This window comes from Coregonus clupeaformis, chromosome 20 (assembly GCF_020615455.1).
Source record: "Coregonus clupeaformis isolate EN_2021a chromosome 20, ASM2061545v1, whole genome shotgun sequence".
In the NCBI taxonomy this organism is placed as follows: domain Eukaryota; kingdom Metazoa; phylum Chordata; class Actinopteri; order Salmoniformes; family Salmonidae; genus Coregonus; species Coregonus clupeaformis.
The window spans coordinates 63,686,938-63,711,451 of record NC_059211.1 but is presented as its reverse complement, the minus strand read 5'-3'; the positions used below and the strand labels follow the sequence as shown (position 1 = coordinate 63,711,451).

The window sequence follows — 24,514 nt, the reverse complement described above, 5'->3', positions numbered from 1 at the left end:
TCCTTGAGTTTGAATGCTTTGTTTGGAACCAATTTGTCCAATATAAACAGCAACATTTCTCTCACATGTTTTATTTCAAGGAGAAATTATGCCTTTATTTCTTTAAAGGGGCAAACTGCGATTGCTACATCAATTTTTGGACTTTTAAATTAAGAATATACACCCATTGATACTTGAATGTAACTTATAAATGCCTCATGAGCTTGGGGAAATTGTCATACCCCACCAGAACCAAAAATATCAGCTTGTTTTAATTCTTTATTTGTAAAAAAATGAAATTGTAAACAAACAATGTATAGCCTCAAAACATGGTTAAAACTATCAGTTTGATCTTATGGAATTTGAGAGTGAGTTAATTTCTCCAGCCCCATCCCTCAGCTATTTACCAAAACACTGGTGGGGAGGTCACTTTGCTGTTTTTCAGGGAGAAATATGTTCATATAACACTAGGTGAAACATTGCACCATACTGGATTGCTTTGCTCAGTGTCCTTACATTTATTTTTGGTAAATTCTATTAGGAATCTCAATGAGAGAGTGGAATCATTAAATAAATGATACCTTCAAGGCTTAATCATATAAAACATGTAATTAGTGAGAAGAAGAACTCATTAAGTTTTCTTCCAACCAGAGCTTCCAACAGCAGTGTGAAAGGAAAATGAGAGCTTGTCAAACTTGGTATAGCAATAGGCATTTCTTTATTTCTTATCTGACAAATCTATCCAAAACAGAGGATACATCATACTATGAATACAACATCATAATGAGCACCTTCTTCATGAAGACGCCTTTCTAACGGGTCCTCAGAATTCCTGAACTTCCACTTAAGTTATGATGACTGCATGGTTATGGTAGGAGTATATGACAGCCAGGGAACCCCCCAAAAAGTTTGGATCAACACATTAACAGTTAGGATGTTGTGTTTTTCAGGCACATACACACACTTCAGTCATTCACTCACTCTCTCAAGTTGAGTCAATTGTTGATCACTGACTGTACAGCACGTGTTAACAATGTGTCTGTTATAGAATGTCACTTCACTTCTCTCTTGATGCTACAATCCAGCTAAAGTTAGATGTTTGCTACTCTTGCTCTTAAAAAACAGTTTCAGGTAGCTTGATGCTCTTGTTAGCATGACTGATATAACATACAGTATAACATAATCAAATACAACAGGAAACCTATATACCTTTAAGACACGATACCCTCTTGTTCCAGTGTTATAACTAGACTGGAGAGAGAATGGAGGGAGTAAAGGTGAAAGAGAGAATGAACGAGGGAGATAGACAGGGTGGGGAATATAGAAGAGGTACAGTACAGATGTTGCACTGAGAAAGACGGGGTGGAAGAGAAGCCTGGAATCCAAAGTGAACATACTTTCTTTTTACTTTTGTTACAACAGATCGATAGTTGGATTTAGACTATTTAAAGACAAGGAGAAGTACGACAGGGCAAAGTGATGACGATGGTGAGGAAGAGGAACATGAGGAAGAGGGTAGGGTCTGTGTAACTGCCATGCTAAGTGAAAGAGTGAACCACACTGACCTCACAGCAACATTTAGCTGCATGAATATAAAAATCGATAGAAATACAAGTAAACAAACCACAACTGAATGAATGACAGGTAGCCAGTCCACTTCAATAGTGATAATGAATGACAGGTAGCCAGTCTACTTCAATAGTGATAATGAATGACAGGTAGCCAGTCTACTTCAATAGTGATAATGAATGACAGGTAGCCAGTCTACTTCAATAGTGATAATGAATGACAGGTAGCCAGTCCACTTCAATAGTGATAATGAATGACAGGTAGCCAGTCCACTTCAATAGTGATAATGAATGACAGGTAGCCAGTCTACTTCAATAGTGATAATGAATGACAGGTAGCCAGTCTACTTCAATAGTGATAATGAATGACAGGTAGCCAGTCTACTTCAATAGTGATAATGAATGACAGGTAGCCAGTCCACTTCAATAGTGATAATGAATGACAGGTAGCCAGTCCACTTCAATAGTGATAATGAATGACAGGTAGCCAGTCCACTTCAATAGTGATAATGAATGACAGGTAGCCAGTCCACTTCAATAGTGATAATGAATGACAGGTAGCCAGTCCACTTCAATAGTGATAATGAATGACAGGTAGCCAGTCCACTTCAATAGTGATAATGAATGACAGGTAGCCAGTCCACTTCAATAGTGATAATGAATGACAGGTAGCCAGTCCACTTCAATAGTGATAATGAATGTATATTTAAAGAAATATATCAAATGTATATTCCAGTATGTAGGAAAGTTATTGGGTGTTAGTAACCGGGCTGTTGCATTGTGACGTCTTGAGAGTCTTTGAGCTATTAATGTACGTTTCATAACATTTTCATCCAGCTGTATAATAACAGTAATGTAATCATATGTTGTTATATCCAGTTGAATGTTACAACATCACATTACTATAGTGTGAAGCTACAGCAGAGCAGAGACTAGTATTTAACTAAACTAAATATCCACCAAAACACAAAATACACAACATATACTTAATCATATATAAGCATATAACCATCTGTTAGTTAATCTGCACCATCACCATCATTTACAAAAGTGCCTCCTCTTTCACCACATAAAAATATTTTAAAAAATCTTCTTAACTGTTCTTATTCCTTTGTCTTGGTTATTTTTCCTGAGTTTTACAAACGGCTCCTTTGATTCGATCGTTCAGTCACTGAGGGCTTATATTGATCTTTCCACTGTGTTTTTATTTTCTTTCTGTGCCGTTCAACCACTGTTCAGAGTGTTCTCTGTCTGAACACTAAAGACTAGAAGAAGAAAAGGAGGAGACCCAAAAGGAGAAGTGGAGACAAAACAGTAGAACTGGGACGAGGGAAAAGGTACTGTAATTGCTTCCACAGCTCTTAGTAGTCTTGGCTTTGGTGAGCTTGTATTTGTACCTCACTGGGTCATCTTGGGGAAAAAATTCAAAGAGTAGGAGGCAAAAAATAACTTTTGATGAACAAGGTCGAGACAGACAGAGGAAAAGGACGCCATATCCGATCAAATCCGTTTAGCTCGTAGAGAGGGACTTAGACGGTTGCCATGGCCGTCGCCAGGGTCATCTCCATGGTGATGGTGAAGTTGGCGGCTCGAGGAGGAAGTTGCCCTTTAACCGCTAACCACAGATCTAGTATCAGATTCCCCTTACCCCCAACCCTAACCTTAACCATACAAGGATGACAAGGTATTTCACCCTGTATTAATGTAAACTTCAACCTACTTCAGGGTCGTATTCATTACTGCACACCATAGCAAAACGTTTTGCAATGAAAAACGAAAACAAGCCTTTCTTATTGGACAAGTCCAGGTAGTCCCTCCCTGTTTCAGTCAGTTTTATTCCATTTGGTGCCTAATTAATACAACCCATGTAAGGGTGCTTTGAGGTTGGATCTGGGTGATTTAGGTTCTAGGTTCCATGTTCTAGACCTGGGTGGAGAACGAGCGTTGGAGAGGGGGCCGCCCCTCAGGGTGGGCGGGGCAGGGGGCGGGACAGGGGGCGTGGTGCTCGGAGATGGAGGGCAGGTCTAGACTTCGCTGGAGATGAAGCGCCGCGAGGGGAGGAGCACATCGGGAGGGCCGGGGCACAGGTATGGCTGATGGTCATGTGATCTCAGAGTACGGTAGTCCTGGAACCTGGGGGAGGGGAGAGAGAAGGAGAGAACAAGGTTAGGAGGAAAGAAGGATAGGAATGTGTTAAAGGGTTAGAAGTACCGAGGGATAGGACAGGGTGAAAGAGGGAAATAATATATGGTTTAAAGAGGAATAGGTCTGTGTTGGGAGGGGATAGGACAAGGTTTAGACAGATCAAGTTTCATAAAGGCTGGAAAAGGGGAGGGCATTATTGAACAGTATCTTCTATTCAAACTTTATTTATCCAGGTTAGTCATAAGGGATATGAGGGTTAACCAGGCGAGAGAACTCATGCAGCAACCAAACCAATAAACAAAAGAGACCCATAAAAAAAAGACCCTTCTTGTAAGAATGAATATGAACAAATGAATTAATTGAATTCACATTCATATTTGAATTCATATTTACAAGAGATTTGAGGATGGCTCATTTTATGAGAACACGATCCCCTCTGACCCCCAAGCCCTTACCTGAGGGCCACTTAACTTTTCAAGTGGACTCTCCACGCGAGGTAGGGTGGACAGCTGTCTGCCGTGGGGGAGCTGAGGGCGCTGGGGGGGCAGCGGGGGCAGAGCTGACGCCGTCTGCTGGAAGTTGTTGATAACACACGACACCTGGTGGAGAGAGGTGGAGATTGGGGATGGAAAGAGAGACAGAAAGAGAGAATGAGAGCGATAGATGGAGAGAGAGGGTGTAGGGAGAGGAAAGAGTTATAAGGAAAGAGGGAGAGAGAGAGAGAGAGAGAGAGAGAGAGAGAGAGAGAGAGAGAGAGAGAGAGAGAGAGAGAGAGAGAGAGAGAGAGAGAGCGAGAGCGAGAGAGAGAGAGAGAGAGAAAGTCTGTAAAAATGTGCTGCTGAATACAAGTTATTTAAAGTGATGTAAATTGAAACATTGCAGCTCTAACTTGAAACTGAATGCGTAATGCACAAAATTCCCAATTCCCCCTTCCTCCAACTCCACTCTCCTACCTGCACCCCCATCCCCATCCCCACACCTACACCCACCACTACCCCTACCCCCATCTCCGCTCACCAGCCCTCATCCCCACCCCTACTCCCCCAGTCACCTCACTAGGAAGGCAGCGATGGCCCCTCCGGTCAGGTATCCAGCCAGGACGTTACCCACCCCTACCCCCTCCCCTCCCCGCCACCCCTAACCCCACTTCCACCACCTCCCCATCCCCTACTCCCCAGTCCCCTCACCAGGAAGGCAGCGATGGCCCCTCCGGTCAGGTATCCAGCCAGGACGTCAGCCCAGTGGTTCCTGTACTCTGTGACCCTCACCACCCCCACCAGCACAGCCAGGGACAGGAGGGTCAGACACAGGGTGGGCTTGGTCAGCCGGGTGCCCTTAGTACGGAACATCAGCGTCACGTACATCTGAAAAACAAACACAGAAAGGAATAGTTTCTTTAAAAGGTACTCTGCAGACACACACAGAGAGATGGAGGTTTAGATGCAAGCAGAGCTATAAAGTCTAGATATACCCTCTACCTCCACAGAAGCACACACAGAGATATAAAGTCTAGATATACCCTCTACCTCCACAGAAGCACACACAGAGATATAAAGTCTAGATATACCCTCTACCTCCACAGAAGCACACACAGAGCTATAAAGTCTAGATATACCCTCTACCTCCACAGAAGCACACACAGAGCTATAAAGTCTAGATATACCCTCTACCTCCACAGAAGCACACACAGAGATATAAAGTCTAGATATACCCTCTACCTCCACAGAAGCACACACAGAGATATAAAGTCTAGATATACCCTCTACCTCCACAGAAGCACACACAGAGATATAAAGTCTAGATATACCCTCTACCTCCACAGAAGCACACACAGAGATATAAAGTCTAGATATACCCTCTACCTCCACAGAAGCACACACAGAGATATAAAGTCTAGATATACCCTCTACCTCCACAGAAGCACACACAGAGATATAAAGTCAGATATACCCTCTACCTCCACAGAAGCACACACAGAGATATAAAGTCTAGATATACCCTCTACCTCCACAGAAGCACACACAGAGATATAAAGTCTAGATATACCCTCTACCTCCACAGAAGCACACACAGAGATATAAAGTCTAGATATACAGTACCTCCACAGAAGCACACAGACATGTACAGACACATACAGTACATTCACACAAAACAATGATATCAGAAAATATATCTCTATTCTTCCCGGTGTCACACTTTATTCCTTCCCCTCTAACTTCCCCCCAGTTCCTACCACAGTGTAGACAGCAGAGTAGATGCTGAGGGCCGCGTCCTTGGAGGGGAAGGACTTGCGTGCGGACGCCACCAGGTAGGGGTTCCCGGTGCAGGCGCGGCGCTCTGTGATGTACTGCATGGGGGACTGGCAGCCCAGGACGGTGTAGTTGGGGCGGCAGGCAGACAGGAAGTGAGGGGTCTGGTTTCCTGTCACCACCTGGCCCGCGTTGGCGAAGATAGTGGTGGCGAAGAGGCCGAATGAGTAGACGCCTGTGGGGGTGGAGGAGGTGGAGGGTGAGGGGAGAGGATGGGGAGGAGAGAGAGAGGGACAGGAGGTGGAGGAGGTGGAGGGTAAGGGGAGAGGATGGGGGAGGAGAGAGAGAGGGACAGGAGGTGGAGGAGGTGGAGGAGGTGGAGGGTGAGGGGAGAGGATGGGGGAGGAGAGAGAGAGGGACAGGAGGTGGAGGAGGTGGAGGGTGAGGGGAGAGGATGGGGGGAGGAGAGAGAGAGGGACAGGAGGTGGAGGAGGTGGAGGTTGAGGGGAGAGGATAGGGGAGGAGAGAGAGAGGGACAGGAGGTGGAGGAGGTGGAGGGTGAGGGGAGAGGATGGGGGAGGAGAGAGAGAGGGACAGGAGGTGGAGGAGGTGGAGGGTGAGGGGAGAGGATGGGGGAGGAGAGAGAGAGGGACAGGAGGTGGAGGAGGTGGAGGGTGAGGGGAGAGGATGGGGGAGGAGAGAGAGAGAGGGACAGGAGGTGGAGGAGGTGGAGGGTGAGGGGAGAGGATGGGGGAGGAGAGAGAGAGGGACAGGAGGTGGAGGAGGTGGAGGGTGAGGGGAGAGGATGGGGGAGGAGAGAGAGAGGGACAGGAGAAGGGGAGGAATAGAGAGACAGAAGGGAGGGCAGAGAGAGATAAAACTCTTCATTCTATACTGAATGACAGTATTGAGGCAGCATGCCCAATATATTGTCCAATATAGTAGGGCCAATATACACCAGGTTCAATATGGTCTAATGTACAGTGTGACCTATAGGCGAGGCTCACCCAGGAAGCGTACTATCCTGCGGAGGAGGGGGTTGAAGTAACAGCAGTCAGCCGTCACAATGGTCTTCTCCTGAGCCCCCTCTGCTTTCACAAAGAACGTTGTCACCTCTCCAATCAGAATCTACAGACAGACGGACAGATGGACAGACAGACAGACAGACAGAGAGAAAGACAGAGAGGTTAGTGTAAAACACTGAAAGAGCTACGAGCAAATCCAAACCAAATATATAAGAACGGTATCCTGTATTATACTCAATTCTTGTATGTGGCATTATTTATGGCTAGTTTAAGCCAGCCACAGTAACCTACAGTCGTGGTCAAATGTTTTGAGAATGACACAAATATAAATTTTCACAAAGTCTGCTGCCTCAGTTTTTTTGATGGCAATTTGCATATACTCCAGAATGTTACGAAGAGTGATCAGATGAATTGCAATTAATTGCAAAGTCCCTCTTTGCCATGAAAATGAACTTAATCCCCCAAAAACATGTCCACTGTATTTCAGCCCTGCCACAAAAGGACCAGCTGACATCATGTCAGTGATTCTCTCGTTAACACAGGTGAGAGTGTTGACGAGGACAAGGCTGGAGATCACTCTGTCATGCTGATTGAGTTAGAATAACAGACTGGAAGCTTTAAACTGAGGGTGGTGCTTGAAATAATTGTTCTTCCTCTGTTAACCATGGTTACCTGCAAGGAAACACGTGCCGTCATCATTGCTTTGCACAAAAAGGGCTTCACAGGCAAGGATATTGCTGCTAGTAAGATTGCACCTAAATCAACCATTTATCGGATCATCAAAAACTTCAAGGAGAGAGGTTCAATTGTTGTGAAGAAGGCTTCAGGGCGCCCAAGAAAGTCCAGCAAGCGCCAGGACCGTCTCCTAAAGTTGATTCAGCTGCGGGATCGGGGCACCACCAGTGCAGAGCTTGCTCAGGAATGGCAGCAGGCAGGTGTGAGTGCATCTGCACGCACAGTGAGGCGAAGACTTTTGGAGGATGGCCTGGTGTCAAGAAGGGCAGCGAGGAAGCCACTTCTCTCCAGGAAAAACATCAGGGACAGACTGATATTCTGCAAAAGGTACAGGGATTGGACTGCTGAGGACTGGGGTAAATTCATTTTCTCTGATGAATCCCCTTTCCGATTGTTTGGGGCATCCGGAAAAAAGCTTGTCCGGAGAAGACAAGGTGAGCGCTACCATCAGTCCTGTGTTATGCCAACAGTAAAGCATCCTGAGACCATTCATGTGTGGGGTTGCTTCTCAGCCAAGGGAGTGGGCTCACTCACAATTTTGCCTAAGAACACAGCCATGAATAAAGAATGGTACCAACACATCCTCCGAGAGCAACTTCTCCCAACCATCCAAGAACAGTTTGGTGATGAACAATGCCTTTTCCAGCATGATGGAGCACCTTGCCATAAGGCAAAAGTGATAACTAAGTGGCTCGGGGAACAAAACATTGAAATGTTGGGTCCATGGCCAGGAAACTCCCCAGACCTTAATCCCATTGAGAACTTGTGGTCGATCCTCAAGAGGCGGGTGGACAAACAAAAACCCACAAATTCTGACAAACTCCAAGCATTGATTATGCAAGAATGGGCTGCCATTAGTCAGGATGTGGCCCAGAAGTTAATTGACAGCATGCCAGCGAGGATTGCAGAGGTCTTGAAAAAGAAGGGTCAACACTGCAAATATTGACTCTTTGCATAAACTTAATGTAATTGTCAATAAAAGCCTTTGACACTTATGGAATGCTTGTAATTATACTTCAGTATACCATAGTAACATCTGACAAAAATATCTAAAAACACTGAAGCAGCAACTTTGTGAAGACCAATCCTTGTGTCATTCTCAAAACATTTGACCACGACTGTATGTGGTCATACAGTAGTATCATACAGTATTAACAGTACAACATGGTAAATGGAAATATTCCATTCTGTTACAACTTTCACCTGGAGAAGTAACTGTACATTACATTTTTATGGTTGTTGAATTATCAATGTCGAGTGGTGGAAACAGCAGGGCAGATCCCTGGTATAGTGTGGAGAGGAGGTGGGGACTGGTATAGTGTGGAGAGGAGGTGGGTACTGGTATAGTGGGGAGAGGAGGTGGGTACTGGTATAGTGTGGTGAGGGGGTGGGTACTGGTATAGTGTGGTGAGGGGGTGGGTACTGGTATAGTGGGAAGAGGAGGTGGGTACTGGTATAGTGTGGAGAGGAGGTGGGTACTGGTATAGTGTGGAGAGGAGGTGGGTACTGGTATAGTGTGGAGAGGAGGTGGGTACTGGTATAGTGTGGTGAGGAGGTGGGTACTGGTATAGTGGGAAGAGGAGGTGGGTACTGGTATAGTGTGGAGAGGAGGTGGGTACTGGTATAGTGTGGAGACGAGGTGGGTACTGGTATAGTGTGGAGAGGAGGTGGGTACTGGTATAGTGTGGAGACGAGGTGGGTACTGGTATAGTGTGGTGAGGAGGTGGGTACTGGTATAGTGGGAAGAGGAGGTGGGTACTGGTATAGTGTGGTGAGGAGGTGGGTACTGGTATAGTGTGGTGAGGAGGTGGGTACTGGTATAGTGTGGTGAGGAGGTGGGTACTGGTATAGTGGGAAGAGGAGGTGGGTACTGGTATAGTGGGAAGAGGAGGTAAGTACTGGTATAGTGTGGAGAGGAGGTGGGTACTGGTATAGTGGGAAGAGGAGGTGGGTACTGGTATAGTGTGGAGAGGAGGTGGGTACTGGTATAGTGGGAAGAGGAGGTGGGTACTGGTATAGTGTGGAGAGGAGGTGGGTACTGGTATAGTGGGAAGAGGAGGTAGGTACTGGTATAGTGTGGAGAGGAGGTGGGTACTGGTATAGTGGAAAGAGGAGGTGGGTACTGGTATAGTATGGTGAGGAGGTGGGTACTGGTATAGTGTGGTGAGGAGGTGGGTACTGGTATAGTGGGGAGAGGAGGTGGGTACTGGTATAGTGGGGAGAGGAGGTGGGTACTGGTATAGTAATCTCTCGTAGACAGAGATGTACAGTGAGGGAAAAAAGTATTTGATCCCCTGCTGATTTTGTACGTTTGCCCACTGACAAAGAAATGATCAGTCTATCATTTTAATGGTAGGTTTATTTGAACAGTGAGAGACAGAATAACAACAAAAAAATCCAGAAAAACACATGTTAGAAATGTTATAAATTGATTTGCATTTTAATGAGGGAAATAAGTATTTGACCCCCTCTCAATTAGAAAGATTTCTGGCTCCCAGGTGTCTTTTATACAGGTAACGAGCCGAGATTAGGAGCACACTCTTAAAGGGAGTGCTCCTAATCTCAGTTTGTTACCTGTATAAAAGACACCTGTCCACAGAAGCAATCAATCAATCAGATTCCAAACTCTCCACCATGGCCAAGACCAAAGAGCTCTCCAAGGATGTCAGGGACAAGATTGTAGACCTACACAAGGCTGGAATGGGCTACAAGACCATCGACAAGCAGCTTGGTGAGAAGCTGACGACAGTTGGTGCGATTATTCGTAAATGGAAGAAACCCAAAATAATTGTCAATCTCCCTCGGCCTGGGGCTCCATGCAAGATCTCACCTTGTGGAGTTGCAATGATCATGAGAACGGTGAGGAATCAGCCCAGAACTACACGGGAGGATCTTGTCAATGATCTCAAGGCAGCTGGGACCATAGTCACCAAGAAAACAATTGGTAACACACTACGCCGTGAAGGACTGAAATCCTGCAGCGCCCGCAAGGTCCCCCTGCTCAAGAAAGCACATATACAGGCCCGTCTGAAGTTTGCCAATCAACATCTGAATGATTCAGAGGAGAACTGGGTGAAAGTGTTGTGGTCAGATGAGACCAAAATCGAGCTCTTTGGCATCAACTCAACTCGCCGTGTTTGGAGGAGGAGGAATGCTGCCTATGACCCCAAGAACACCATCCCCACCGTCAAACATGGAGGTGGAAACATTATGCTTTGGGGGTGTTTTTCTGCTAAGGGGACAGGACAACTTCACCGCATCAAAGGGACGATGGACGGCACCATGTACCGTCAAATCTTGGGTGAGAACCTCCTTCCCTCAGCCAGGGCATTGAAAATGGGTCATGGATGGGTATTCCAGCATTACAATGACCCAAAACACACGGCCAAGGCAACAAAGGAGTGGCTCAAGAAGAAGCACATTAAGGTCCTGAAGTGGCCTAGCCAGTCTCCAGACCTTAATCCCATAGAAAATATGTGGCGGGAGCTGAAGGTTCGAGTTGCCAAACGTCAGGCTCGAAACCTTAATGACTTGGAGAAGATCTGCAAAGAGGAGTGGGACAAAATCCCTCCTGAGATGTGTGCAAACCTGGTGGCCAACTACAAGAAACGTCTGACCTCTGTGATTGCCAACAAGGGTTTTGCGACCAAGTACTAAGTCATGTTTTGCAGAGGGGTCAAATACTTATTTCCCTCATTAAAATGCAAATCAATTTATATAATTTTTGACATGCGTCTTTCTGTTTTTTGTTGTTGTTATTCTGTCTGATCATGTCTTTGTCAGTGGGCAAACGTACAAAATCAGCAGGGGATCAAATACTTTTTTCCCTCACTGCAGATGACGCAGTTATGTGAAATGTTGATTCTGTGTTTCCGAGATATAACTACTGCATAGATATATACTGTAACTACTGTATAGAGATATAACTACTGCATAGAGATATACTGTAACTACTGCATAGAGATATAACTACTGCATAGAGATATACTGTAACTACTGCATAGAGATATAACTACTGCATAGAGATATACTGTAACTACTGCATAGAGATATAACTACTGCATAGAAATATAACTACTGCATAGAGATATACTGTAACTACTGCATAGAGATATAACTACTGCATAGAGATATAACTACTGCATAGAGATATACTGTAACTACTGCATAGAGATATAACTACTGCATAGAGATATACTATAACTACTGCATAGAGATAGAACTACTGCATAGAGATAGAACTACTGCATAGAGATATACTGTAACTACTGCATAGAGATATAACTACTGTATAGAGATATAACTACTGCATAGAGATACACTATAACTACTGTATAGAGATATAACTACTGTATAGAGATAGAACTACTGCATAGAGATAGAACTAATGCATGGAGATATCTAGTTCTATAGACAGTTCTATATACATTGTTACTGCTGCTTAACCCAGCGGACAAGACATAGCATATGACGTGGTTGTAAACAGTTTTTCTGACTGAGAAGACGTCATTTAGCTAACCAGATTACAACCACATAGACATTTTTTGACTGGTTGCAACAACAAAAAAGGGTGTAAAAAACATAAGTTTATAAGCAGTAAACAACCTGACCAGGACGTCAGACAAACGTCAGGAAAACGTTGTCACAGTACAACCAGTTTTGCCCCGCTGGCCTTTACAACAGCCATGGTTCAGCAGGGTTATGCCTTTCTAATAGTACCAATGTATAGTAACACCAACGGTGGTCTTAAGCAATGCCATTCATATGCATGGTCTCTGTCCCTATGGGTGCTGAGCTCTGATGGTGACTCAACCACATCACAGGCTTACGCTAATGCTGTCTCCTCTCATTCCCCTTCACTCTCCACAGGCCTGAGGGCCCCAGTGAGGGCTCAGATGTTAGCATTCAGCGCTAACATAGGCTACATCCAGGCGCCCCACCCTCAGCCCACATACAGTATGCAGTGAGCTTTAGCGCTTTAGCACGCTAACATCCCACACTCCCACTGGAGCTCAAATGGTAGCATACAGCGCTAACATACATGCAGGCCACCAGCATTAGCCTGTTAGCATACTGAGCTAACAACACACATCCAGGTCCCAGGCATCCAGGCATCACAGCCTCATCCTGCATACACTCTTAGAAAAAAGGGTTTCAAAAGGGTTTTCAGCTGTCCCCATAGGGTAATATTTTTGGGTTCCAGGTAGAACCCCTTTTGGTTCCAGGTAGAACTCTTTTGGGTTTCATGTAGAACCCTTTACAGAGAGGGTTCTACATGGAACCCGAAAGAGTTCTACCTGGAACCAAAAGTGGTTCTACCTGGAACTAAAAAAGGTTATTCAAAGGGTTCTCCTATGGAGACAGCTGAAGAACCCTTTTAGGTTCTAGATATCACCTTTTTTTCTAATAGTGTTCAGTATGCAGTGAGATTTAGCTATGTAGCGTTTTAGCATCCCACGCTCCTACCGAACAATGCATATTGCATGAGCATTAACCTACATCATCGGTCTCTCTCTGTCAAAGGGGTCCTGTGATCATTGTAGGGGCTCAGCAGTATTCTGATCAGAGCTGTATGGAGGATCTAACAGAGGTTAGGGAGATAAAGGGGTTGTGTGTGAGTATGTGTGAATGTGTGTCAAAGGAGAGGTCTCTCTGTGTGTGTGTGTGTGTGTGTGTGTGTGTGTGTGTGTGTGTGTGTGTGTGTGTGTGTGTGTGTGTGTGTGTGTGTGATCAAATGAGAGGTTGTGTGTGTGTTTGTGTGTGAGTGTGTGTGTGTGGTACTGAGGATCTAAAGAGAAGAGGTTGAAACAGGGGTTGTGTGATCCACTGGGCTAACTCCCACTATGACCACAATGATAGAGTGTGTGTGTGTGTGTGTGTGTGTGTGTGTGTGTGTGTGTGTGTGTGTGTGTGTGTGTGAGGAAGTGAGTGGTGAAGCAGGGATGTGAGGAAGTGAGCGGTGAAGCAGGGATGTGAGGAAGTGAATGGTGAAGCAGGGATGTGAGGAAGTGAATGGTGAAGCAGGGATGTGAGGAAGTGAGCGGTGAAGCAGGGATGTGAGGAAGTGAGCGGTGAAGCAGGGATGTGAGGAAGTGAATGGTGAAGCAGGGATGTGAGGAAGTGAATGGTGAAGCAGGGATGTGAGGAAGTGAATGGTGAAGCAGGGATGTGAGGAAGTGAGCGGTGAAGCAGGGATGTGAGGAAGTGAATGGTGAAGCAGGGATGTGAGGAAGTGAATGGTGAAGCAGGGATGTGAGGAAGTGAATGGTGAAGCAGGGATGTGAGGAAGTGAGCGGTGAAGCAGGGATGTGAGGAAGTGAGCGGTGAAGCAGGGATGTGAGGAAGTGAGCGGTGAAGCAGGGATGTGAGGAAGTGAGCGGTGAAGCAGGGATGTGAGGAAGTGAATGGTGAAGCAGGGATGTGAGGAAGTGAATGGTGAAGCAGGGATGTGAGGAAGTGAATGGTGAAGCAGGGATGTGAGGAAGTGAGCGGTGAAGCAGGGATGTGAGGAAGTGAATGGTGAAGCAGGGATGTGAGGAAGTGAATGGTGAAGCAGGGATGTGAGGAATTGAATGGTGAAGCAGAGATGTGAGGAAGTGAGTGGTGAAGCAGAGATGTGAGGTCAGCGGTATGATGACGTGCTCTGTGATGTGGGGTGAATTCTAAAGCAGCTCTGGGACTCAAACAGAGAGTTAAATGGAGATGAGCTATGGTGTAAAACCTTTAGTGAACATGGTTCTATGTGTTTGGATGTGGAGTGGATGTTATCTGGAATCGTATTGTGCTCTCTTGTGCTCCTACTTTGTTGCACTTTGAACCTTTCAATCCAAATATCGATTCTGATTCCCTACGGGGACTGGATGCACAGTTGGAGGAAAATCCTGTAACCTCAGGATCTCACCACAGGCACGATTATAGCGTACTGTCAAACATCAATACAACTCAATGGAAACCCATTAGATAAGGCTTGAAATCGACCCAACATGGCTTGAAATCGACTCAACATGGCAACCCTAATTAACAGAACCAACATGGCAACCCATTTTATAATGGACTGTAATGGACTTCACACAGGCCTCATTTCTTCATCAATATTAACACACACAACACATGTTAAGTGACTGAACATTCACCACGTTAAGTTCAGTTTTAGCCTCTATGCCTAGTGTTAGTGGTGATGGTTAAACTCTTGATACAACACGTGTTTAGGGACTAAACGTCAAACACATTCCAGTGTTAGTCTGTAGTGTGTGTGTTTTTTTTTACAGATGACATCACTTTTACAAGTGTTCTACTACAGCAGTATAAAGAGAGGGGAGGGGAAGGGAAACTTTGAATAATTTATAAATAATAACACATTTTAAACAGTCAGCTATGGCATGTACTCTAACCAGGAGCCTTTACATTATTAACCTGCACAAGTACACACACACACACACTGTATGTATGTATGCACACGTACCGTACCAGGCATTCACACACAAATACACCGCCGCACAGGCCTATGAGCATGCATTCGCACAGACACACACACACACACGCTGAGGTTTGTTTGCAATGTCAGGCCCTTTGTGGATTCATGTCAACTGCTGCTGCCACAATATTATCAATAGGTAAACACTCTTAAAGAGACTTCACCTGTGTTACAAATACTGGTGACAATGAGTTTACGTACAGTAACTGCCACTCACAGAGGAGTAGAACCTTCAAATGCTGGTATTCTACTGTCTGTGACAAACTAGAAGACACTGCTGGTGTAACGATCCCGGCAGTCTGAGTCGGGTCCTGTCTGTGGACTAGTTTTTTCTGCTCGTGATCTCCAGTTTCCCGAGGGTTCTGGAACGCTCCGGGGAGCTCTCTTGAGTTCCGCACCTGCATCCCATCAGCAATCTGCACACCTGGTCCTGATCATCACCCTTCTTAGGCTCTGGCCTAACATCCATTCCCTGCCGGATCGTTAGCCATGAACAGTAGGTTTACCAGAGTATCAGTCTTAGAGCTTCTAGCGTTAGTTTTGTTGTTTTGCACCTTGTTGGTTTGTTGTTTACTTACCTCCGTTTTGTTCCATCTGCAGTCACTCGTCCGGAACCTTCATCCAACCTCTGCCTGGTGGTCGGCGGCTGCCGAGCCATGATTGGATCAACCACTGCACCCCCAACAACTAATCAACGCCGCCCGCTCTGTTCCCTGGATTATTCAGCATCACTCTTGACTTTGTAAATAAACACTCACCTTCGTTTCAACTTACCTTGTCCTGGTCTGCTTCTGGGTTCTGGCTTTGTAACTCGTGACAGAACGATCCGGCCAGTAATGAACCCAGCGGACCTGGACTCTGTTCGCCATGCCATTACCCATCAGGAGAAGATGTTGGGCCATCATAGCACGGAGCTACAGGAGATCGCGTTGGCAGTTCGGAACCTTTCTACCGGTCTGACGGAGGTCCAGAACCAGCGCAAGTTTCCGGTGGAGGATCCACTACCGGTTTCACCCATCTCGCCTGCCGCGTCTGGAGCTGTGTCCTTCCGTGAGCCCAAGGTTCCGACGCCGGATAAATATGAGGGGGAGCTGGGAAGATGCCGTTCTTTCCTTATGCAGTGTGGGTTAGTGTTCGATCTACAGCCCTACTCTTATGCCACAGACAAGGCTAGGATAGCCTTTGTGATTGAGTTGCTGCGTGGTCGAGCGCTGGAGTGGGCTTCAGCCGTTTGGGAACGACAAGACCCCTGCATGGCTTCATACCAGGGGTTCACGGCCGAGATGAGGAAGCTCTTCGACCATTCCGTCCGAGGGAGGGACGCAGCTAGGCGCCTGTTTTCGCTTCACCAAGGAACTCGTAGCGTGGCCGACTTCGTGATCGAGTTCAAGACGTTGGCTGTGGAGAGTGGGTGGAATGAGGAGTCTCTGCAAGCGGCCTTTTACCAGGGTCTGTCGGAGCAGCTCAAGGATGAGTTGATCTCCTATCCGGAGCCTAGTGACCTGGACAGCTTGGTAGCCTTGTCTATTCGGGTGGATAATCGAGTCCGTGAGCGAAGGAGGGAGAAGCAATGGGGTCCGTCCAATCGATCAGCTTCTCAGGTTCCAGTCGGGTCGGGGATTGGACCAGAATACGTCGATCATCGTCCACCACACAGGATTAGTGGAGAGGTCCTGTCTCCCGATTCTGAACCAATGCAAGTAGGGCGGCACGGGTTAACCAAGGAGGAACGCCAACTCAGACGTAGGACTAACTGTTGCCTCTACTGTGGTGGTTCGGGACATTACCTCGCCACCTGTTCCCGGCGGTCGTCAAACTGCGCGGCTCGCTAAAGTTGGGAGGACTTTTAGCGAGCCAGTTTCGACCTCTCAATACCTCTGTCAGACCCCGTTTCCGGCTACCCTTGTGAACAGGAATCAGAGCTTAGCGATTAACGCTTTATCGATTCAGGTGCCGATGGAAGCTTTCTTGATGCCGAGTTGGTGGAACAGCTGGGGCTTTCCAAGGAGCAATTGCCGGAAGCCATTGAAGCGACCACTCTGAACGGCAGTAGTCTGGCACGTATCACGATGAGGACTGAACCGGTTAAGATGCTGTTGTCGGGGAATCATTCGGAGATGATTTCATTCTTCATTCTGCCGTCTTCCCATGTTCCTCTGGTCCTTGGATACCCCTGGCTGAAGGAACACAATCCCACGTTCGATTGGGTGACGGGCAAGGTAACGAGTTGGAGCCTTGATTGTCATGCTAACTGTCTCAAGACTGCCTGTCCCCATTCGGTTCCCAGTCAGGTGATTGAGGCTAAACCCCCAGATTTGTCCCTGGTTCCCGAGACATATCACGATTTGGGGAAGTGTTCAGTAAGCAGAAGGCTCTGTCACTCCCTCCCCACCGACCATATGATTGTGCCATCAACCTGTTCCCTGGAGCTGTCTACCCCAAGGGAAGGTTATACAGTATCTCCCGCCCTGAACGTGAGGCTTTGGAGACCTACATCAAGGAGTCCCTAGCTGCTGGTCTCGTTCGTCCCTCGTCATCACCCCTGGGGGCAGGATTCTTCTTTGTGGGTAAGAAGGATGGCTCTCTTCGACCGTGTATTGATTATCGGGGGTTGAATGACATCACGGTCAAGAACAAGTATCCCCTGCCCTTGATGAGTTCTGCCTTCGACTCCTTACAGGGTGCTACGGTGTTCACCAAGCTAGACCTACGCAATGCGTATCACATGGTCCGGATCAGAGAGGGAGACGAGTGGTTGACGGGTTTCAATACACCGATGGGTCACTCGAGTATCAGGTGATGCCGTTTGGACTGACCAATGCTCCAGCGGTATTCCAGAGTATGGTGAACGACGTCCTGAGAGATATGATCGGTCTCTTTGTGTTTGTTTACCTGGATGACATTCTGATCTTCTCGAAGGAACCTTCCGACCACGTCCAGCATGTCCGGCAGGTTCTGCAGCGATTGTTGGAGAATCGCCTGTTCGTGAAGGCCGAGAAGTGCGAGTTTCACGCCCACACGACATCCTTTCTCGGGTACATCATCTCCAGGGGGGAGATTAGGATGGACCAGGAGAAGGTTAGAGCGGTTCTGGAATGGGCCCAGCCCGGTACGAGATTGCAGCTCCAGAGATTTTTGGGGTTTGCGAATTTCTACCGCAGATTCATCCGGGATTACAGCCGTGTGGCCGCTCCGTTAACTGCCTTGACTTCCAGTATCAGGAGCTTCAAGTGGAATCCGGAGGCGGATCGAGCGTTTCTGGATTTGAAGAGGCGATTCACCAACGCACCGATTCTCTCTCAACCGGACACGGCCCGTCAGTTCGCGTTGAAGTGGACGCGTCTGATGTGGGAGTTGGCGCCATCCTGTCGCAGCGATGCTCCACGGACAGTAAACTCCATCCCTGCGCCTACTACTCTCGTCGCCTTTCGCCTGCGGGAGAGGAATTACGATGTGGGTAACCGGGAGCTTCTCGCGGTGAAACTTGCCTTGGAGGAGTGGCGCCACTGGTTGGAGGGGGCGGAGCAACCGTTTATTGTCTGGACTGACCACAAGAATCTTGCTTACGTGCAATCGGCTAGACGTCTCAACTCCCGTCAGGCCAGGTGGTCGTTGTTTTTCGGACGATTCAATTTTTCCCTGACGTTCCGACCTGGATCTAAGAACGGCAAGGCGGACGCCTTGTCTCGGATGTTCTCCAAGACGGAGGAGAGTGGGTCCAAGACCGAGACAATTCTCCCCGGAACTGCGTCGTGGGAGCTGTTAGGTGGAAGATTGAGGAGGAGGTGATGGCGGCCCTTCGGACGCAGCCCGGTCCCGGTAACGGTCCACCCGGTCGGTTGTTTGTGCCTGAGTCGGTTCGTCCTGCGGTCCTCAAATGGTCCCACGCCAGCAAGATGGCTTGTCACCCTGGCGTGGCTCGGACGATGGCGTTTCTTCGCAGACGTTTTGGTGGCCTGCCATGGCCGAGGATACTCGGGGTTATGTTGCTGCCTGTCCAGTGTGTGCGCAGAATAAGAGTACCAATCGGCCCAGCTCTGGACTACTTCACCCCCTTCCTATTCCCCGGCGACCATGGTCGCATCTGGCCCTGGACTTTGTCACTGGGTTGCCCGCTTCTGAGGGGAACACGGTCGTTCTGACTATCGTGGACAGATTCAGCAAGTTCGCCCACTTTGTGCCAATTGCCAAGCTTCCCTCTGCCTCGGAGACGTCCGAGATCCTGGTTAGGGAGGTTTTCAGGGTCCACGGTTTGCCCAGTGATATCGTTTCCGACCGTGGCCCTCAGTTTACCTCTGCTGTCTGGAAGTCCTTCTGTTTGGCCATTGGAGCTACAGTCAGTCTCACATCTGGTTTTCACCCCCAATCTAATGGTCAGGCGGAGAGAGCCAACCAGAAGATGGAATCCACGCTACGCTGCCTGGCCTCTTCCAACCCCACCTCCTGGGTCTCTCAGTTGCCTTGGGTTGAGTATGCCCACAATACTCTCCCTACATCTGCCACTGGGATGTCTCCCTTCCAGTGCCTGTATGGCTACCAACCTCCCTTGTTCCCTTCTCAGGAGAAGGAGCTCTCAGTGCCTTCTGTTCAGGCCCATATTCGTCGTTGCCACCGGACCTGGCATCGGGCCAGAAAGGCACTCCTTAGAGTTTCGGACCGGTATCAGCTCCAGGCGAATCGTCGCCGGATCCCCGCTCCCACCTATACCATCGGAGATAGGGTCTGGTTGGCCACACGGGATCTTCCTTTACGGACTGAGTCTAGGAAGTTGTTACCGAAGTTCATTGGTCCGTTTGTGGTGGAGAAGGTGATCAATCCAGCGGCAGTTCGACTCAAACTACCGAGGACGCTCAGAGTCCATCCCACCTTTCATGTCTCCTGCCTCAAGCCTGTTTTCCTCAGTCCTCTGTTGCCTCCTCCGCCTCCTCCTCCTCCTCCTCGGATGATCGGAGGTGGTCCTGCCTACACGGTGCGACGCATCATGGATTCCAGACGGCGGGGCCGGGGTTTCCAGTATCTCGTGGACTGGGAGGGGTATGGTCCTGAAGAGAGGAGTTGGATTCCGCGGCGACAGATCCTAGATGCTGACCTCATTCGTGACTTCTACCGCCTCCATCCTGGCGCTCCGGGAGTCCGCCCGGTGGCGTTCGTCGGAGGGGGGTACTGTAACGATCCCGGCAGTCTGAGTCGGGTCCTGTCTGTGGACTAGTTTTTCTGCTCGTGATCTCCAGTTTCCCGAGGGTTCTGGAACGCTCCGGGGAGCTCTCTTGAGTTCCGCACCTGCATCCCATCAGCAATCTGCACACCTGGTCCTGATCATCACCCTTCTTAGGCTCTGGCGTAACATCCATTCCCTGCCGGATCGTTAGCCATGAACAGTAGGTTTACCAGAGTATCAGTCTTAGAGCTTCTAGCGTTAGTTTTGTTGTTTTGCACCTTGTTGGTTTGTTGTTTACTTACCTCCGTTTTGTTCCATCTGCAGTCACTCGTCCGGAACCTTCATCCAACCTCTGCCTGGTGGTCGGCGGCTGCCGAGCCATGATTGGATCAACCACTGCACCCCCAACAACTAATCAACGCCGCCCGCTCTGTTCCCTGGATTATTCAGCATCACTCTTGACTTTGTAAATAAACACTCACCTTCGTTTCAACTTACCTTGTCCTGGTCTGCTTCTGGGTTCTGGCTTTGTAACTCGTGACAGCTGGAGTCCAACGTAGAGCTTTAGATCAGAGGAGGAGAAGTGAAGAGAGGATTGATAGAAAGATGTAAAACACTAGTTAGAAGAAATCAAATTATTAAAAGATGGACCTGCTCCTTCCTGCTGACTTTCAAGAGTGGCAGGGAGGGATGGGGGAAATGAGAGAGAGAGAGAGAGAGAGAGAGAGAGAGAGAGAGAGAGAGAGAGAGAGAGAGAGAGAGAGAGAGAGAGGGGGGGGGGGGAGAGAAAAGAGAGAGAGAGAGAGAGAGAGAGGCAGATAGATGAAGAGGGTGACAACGATGACTGACAGGATCGCATTGCTGTGTTTTCCTTTGAAGTGTTTGTGTGTGTGTGTAAGTGTGAGTGTATCTGTGAGCTGTGTGTGTGTACTGTATCAGTGTGTGTGTGAGTGAGTGTGTGAGTGTGTGTGTGTGTGAGTGCTCGTGACTGCTGGCAGCTCTGTCAAATCTAACGGTTGGAAAGTTGAGCAGAAGAGCTTTCACATGTTCAACAGTGGAGCGTGTTCAGGAGTCTTTGAACGAAACCCTCGCTCTCAGCAGCCACAGATGTTTACAATATAAGAGGTGAATGGGTGCTGGAGAGACCAGGGGAGAGGTTTAAACAAATAAAAAAACATTTAAACAAAATGTGAGTGGGTGCGTCTACGACACCACTTATAACTACAAGGGGTCGAAAGCATTCCACAGGGATGCTGGCCCATGTTGGCTCCAATGCTTCCCACAGCTGTGTCAAGTTGGCTGGATGTCCTTTGGGTGTTGGACCATTCTTGATACACACAGGAAACTGTTGAGCGGGAAAAACCCAGCAGCGCTGCAGTTCTTGACACAAACCTGAACCTTTTGGGATTTTGTGCTATTGTTTTGTATTGCTAGGTATTATTACTACAATGTAGGAGCTAGAAACACAAGCATTTCGCTGCACCTGCGATAACATCTGCAAATCTATGGACGTGACCAATGAACTTTGATTTGATTTGACATTTCCCTATTGTTCGTTATACACATCGTCATCTCACAGTATACACGTGTGTGTGTGTGTGTGTGATGGGGTCCCAATACATATAGTTCCTTACAAATTCTATATAAACATCATATGATGTTTGTCATGGCATAGAGTGTCACACCCCAGTCCTAGTGTTACCATGACGATTTAGCTTTCTACCCACACTCTCTCTATCTCTTCTTCCTTCTTCATCCTTCCTTTATTCTCTATTTTCATTCCTGCCTGGGCAGACTTCCCGGTCCCTTTGTGGAGAATCTAGGTTACAGTCCAGACTATTTCTGCCCATCTATTTCTCTCTTCCTATTCCATTTCATATTATCTCCCTCTCTCTTTCCGTCATTCCCTCTCTTTCTATCCCTCTCTTTTTCTCTCTCACAGTTCAACAAAATCATGTTTGGTCTCACTAAAGTCTTAAACACTGTGTGTGTTAGGGAGTTTTAGTGGGATTAGGAGGCTAATCTCAGAGGGGGCGGCAGGGGGCGGCAGGTAGCTTAGTGGGTAAGAGCGTTGTGCCAGTAACCGCAAGGTCGCTGGTTCTAATCCCAGAGCCGACTAGGTGAAAAATCTGTCGATGTGCCCTTAAGCAAGGCACTTAACCCTAATTGCTCCTGTAAGTCGCTCTGGATAAGAGTGTCTGCTAAATGACAAAAAAAAAAAAAAAAAAAAAAGAGATCAGGGTGGGGACTATTTGCTATCTAGACCACGAGAGAGAGAGAGAGAGAGAGAGAGAGAGAGAGAGAGAGAGAGAGAGAGAGAGAGAGAGAGAGAGAGAGAGAGAGAGAGAAATTGAGAAACCTTTCCAACCAAAAACATAGAGACCCAGAAAACCTGAGCCTACTCCTTCACTATGGTGAATCACCAAAAACAATACAGAAATACACAACGGAAAAATAAGGAATAGCATGTCAGAAATCAGCTCAATGTAATTGAATAATCCATAGAGTCTAACCACTTCTGGGAAAATTGGAAAACACTAAACAAACAACAACACGAAGAGCTATCTATCCAAAATGGAGATGTATGGGTAAACCACTTCTCCAATCTTGTTGGCACTATAACAAAGAACAAACAGCAAAAAAATATACATGATCAAATGCAAATCTTAGAATCAACTATTAAAGACTACCAGAACCCACTGGATTCTCCAATTACATTGAATGAACTACAGGACAAAATACAAACCCTCCAACCCAAAAAGGGCTATGGTGTTGATGGTATCCTCAATGAAATGATAAAATATACAGACCACAAATTCCAATTGGCTATACTTAAACTCTTTACCATCATCCTTAGCTCTGGCATCTTCCCCAATATTTGGAACCGAGGACTGATCACCCCAATCCACAAAAGTGGAGACAAATTTGACCCCAATAACTACCGTGGGATATGCGTCAACAGCAACCTTGGGAAAATCCTCTGCATTATCATTAACAGCAAACTAGTTCATTTCCTCAGTGAAAACAATGTACTGAGCAAATGTCAAATTGGCTTTTTACCAAATTACCATACGACAGACCATGTATTCACCCTGCACACCCTAATTGGCAAACAAACAAACCAAAACAAAGGCAACATGCGTTGTTGATTTCAAAAAAATCAAATTGATGGAAAGTGGTGTTCGGGGAAAAACATATGACATTATAAAATCCATGTACATAAACAACAAATGTGCGGTTAAAATAGGCAAAAACACACACATTTCTTTCCACAGGACCGTGGGGTGAGACAGGGATGCAGTTTAAGCCCCACCCTCTTCAACATATTTATAAACAAATTGGCGAGGGCATTAGAACAGTTTGCAGCACCCGGCCTCACCCTACTAGAATCTGAAGTCAAATGTCTACTGTTTGCTGATGATCTGGTGCTTCTGTCACCAACCAAGGAGGGCCTACAGCAGCACCTAGATCTTCTGTACAGATTATGTCAGACCTGGGCCCTGACAGTACATCTCAGTAAGACAAAAATAATGGTGTTCCAAAAAAGGTCCAGTTGCCAGGACCACAAATACAAATTCCATCTAGACACAGTTGCCCTAGAGCACACAAAAAACTATACATACCTCGGCCTAAACATCAAGAAGGGCCTTCTATGCCATCAAAAGGAACATAAAATTTGACATACCAATTAGGATTTGGCAAAAAATACTTGAATCAGTTATAGAACCCATTTCCCTTTATGGTTGTGAGGTCTGGGGTCCGCTCACCAACCAATAATTCACAAAATGGGAGAAATACCAAATTGAGATTCTGCATGCAGAATTCTGCAAAAACATCCTCAGTGTACAACAAAAAACACAAAATAATGCATGCAGAGCAGAATTAGACCGATACCCGCTAATGATCAAAATCCAGAAAAGAGCCGTTAAATTCTATAACCACTTAAAAGGAAGCGATTCCCAAACCTTCCATAACAAAGCCTACAGAGAGATACATTTGGAGAAGAGTCCCCTAAGCAAGCTGGTCTTGGGGCTCTGTTCACAAACACAAACAGACCCCACAGAGCCCCAGGACAACAACACAATTAGACCCAACCAAATCATGAGAAAACAAAAAGATAATTACTTGACACATCGGAAAAGAATTAACAAAAAGGCAGAGCAAACTAGAATGCTATTTGG

General features: G+C 46.9%; 1 protein-coding gene across 3 annotated transcripts in view; it reads right to left on the bottom strand.

Moving 5' to 3' along the window:
* Positions 1-673: 673 nt before the first annotated feature.
* The window catches only part of plppr2b (phospholipid phosphatase related 2b), a 61,482-nt gene continuing 37,641 nt past the window's right edge, over positions 674-24,514 (bottom strand). For 2 of the 3 annotated variants that reach the window (XM_041867355.2, XM_041867356.2), the window contains 5 exons: positions 6,949-7,069; positions 5,926-6,176; positions 4,880-5,056; positions 4,164-4,291; positions 674-3,680 (listed from right to left, as the gene is read on the bottom strand). In XM_041867355.2, coding sequence (XP_041723289.1) covers positions 3,572-3,680; positions 4,164-4,291; positions 4,880-5,056; positions 5,926-6,176; positions 6,949-7,069 — 786 coding nt within the window. In that variant the 3' untranslated portion in view covers positions 674-3,571. Of the gene's footprint in view, positions 3,681-4,147; positions 4,292-4,879; positions 5,057-5,925; positions 6,177-6,948; positions 7,070-24,514 lie in introns of all 3 variants that reach the window. The other variant, XM_041867357.2, reaches the window with a different exon arrangement.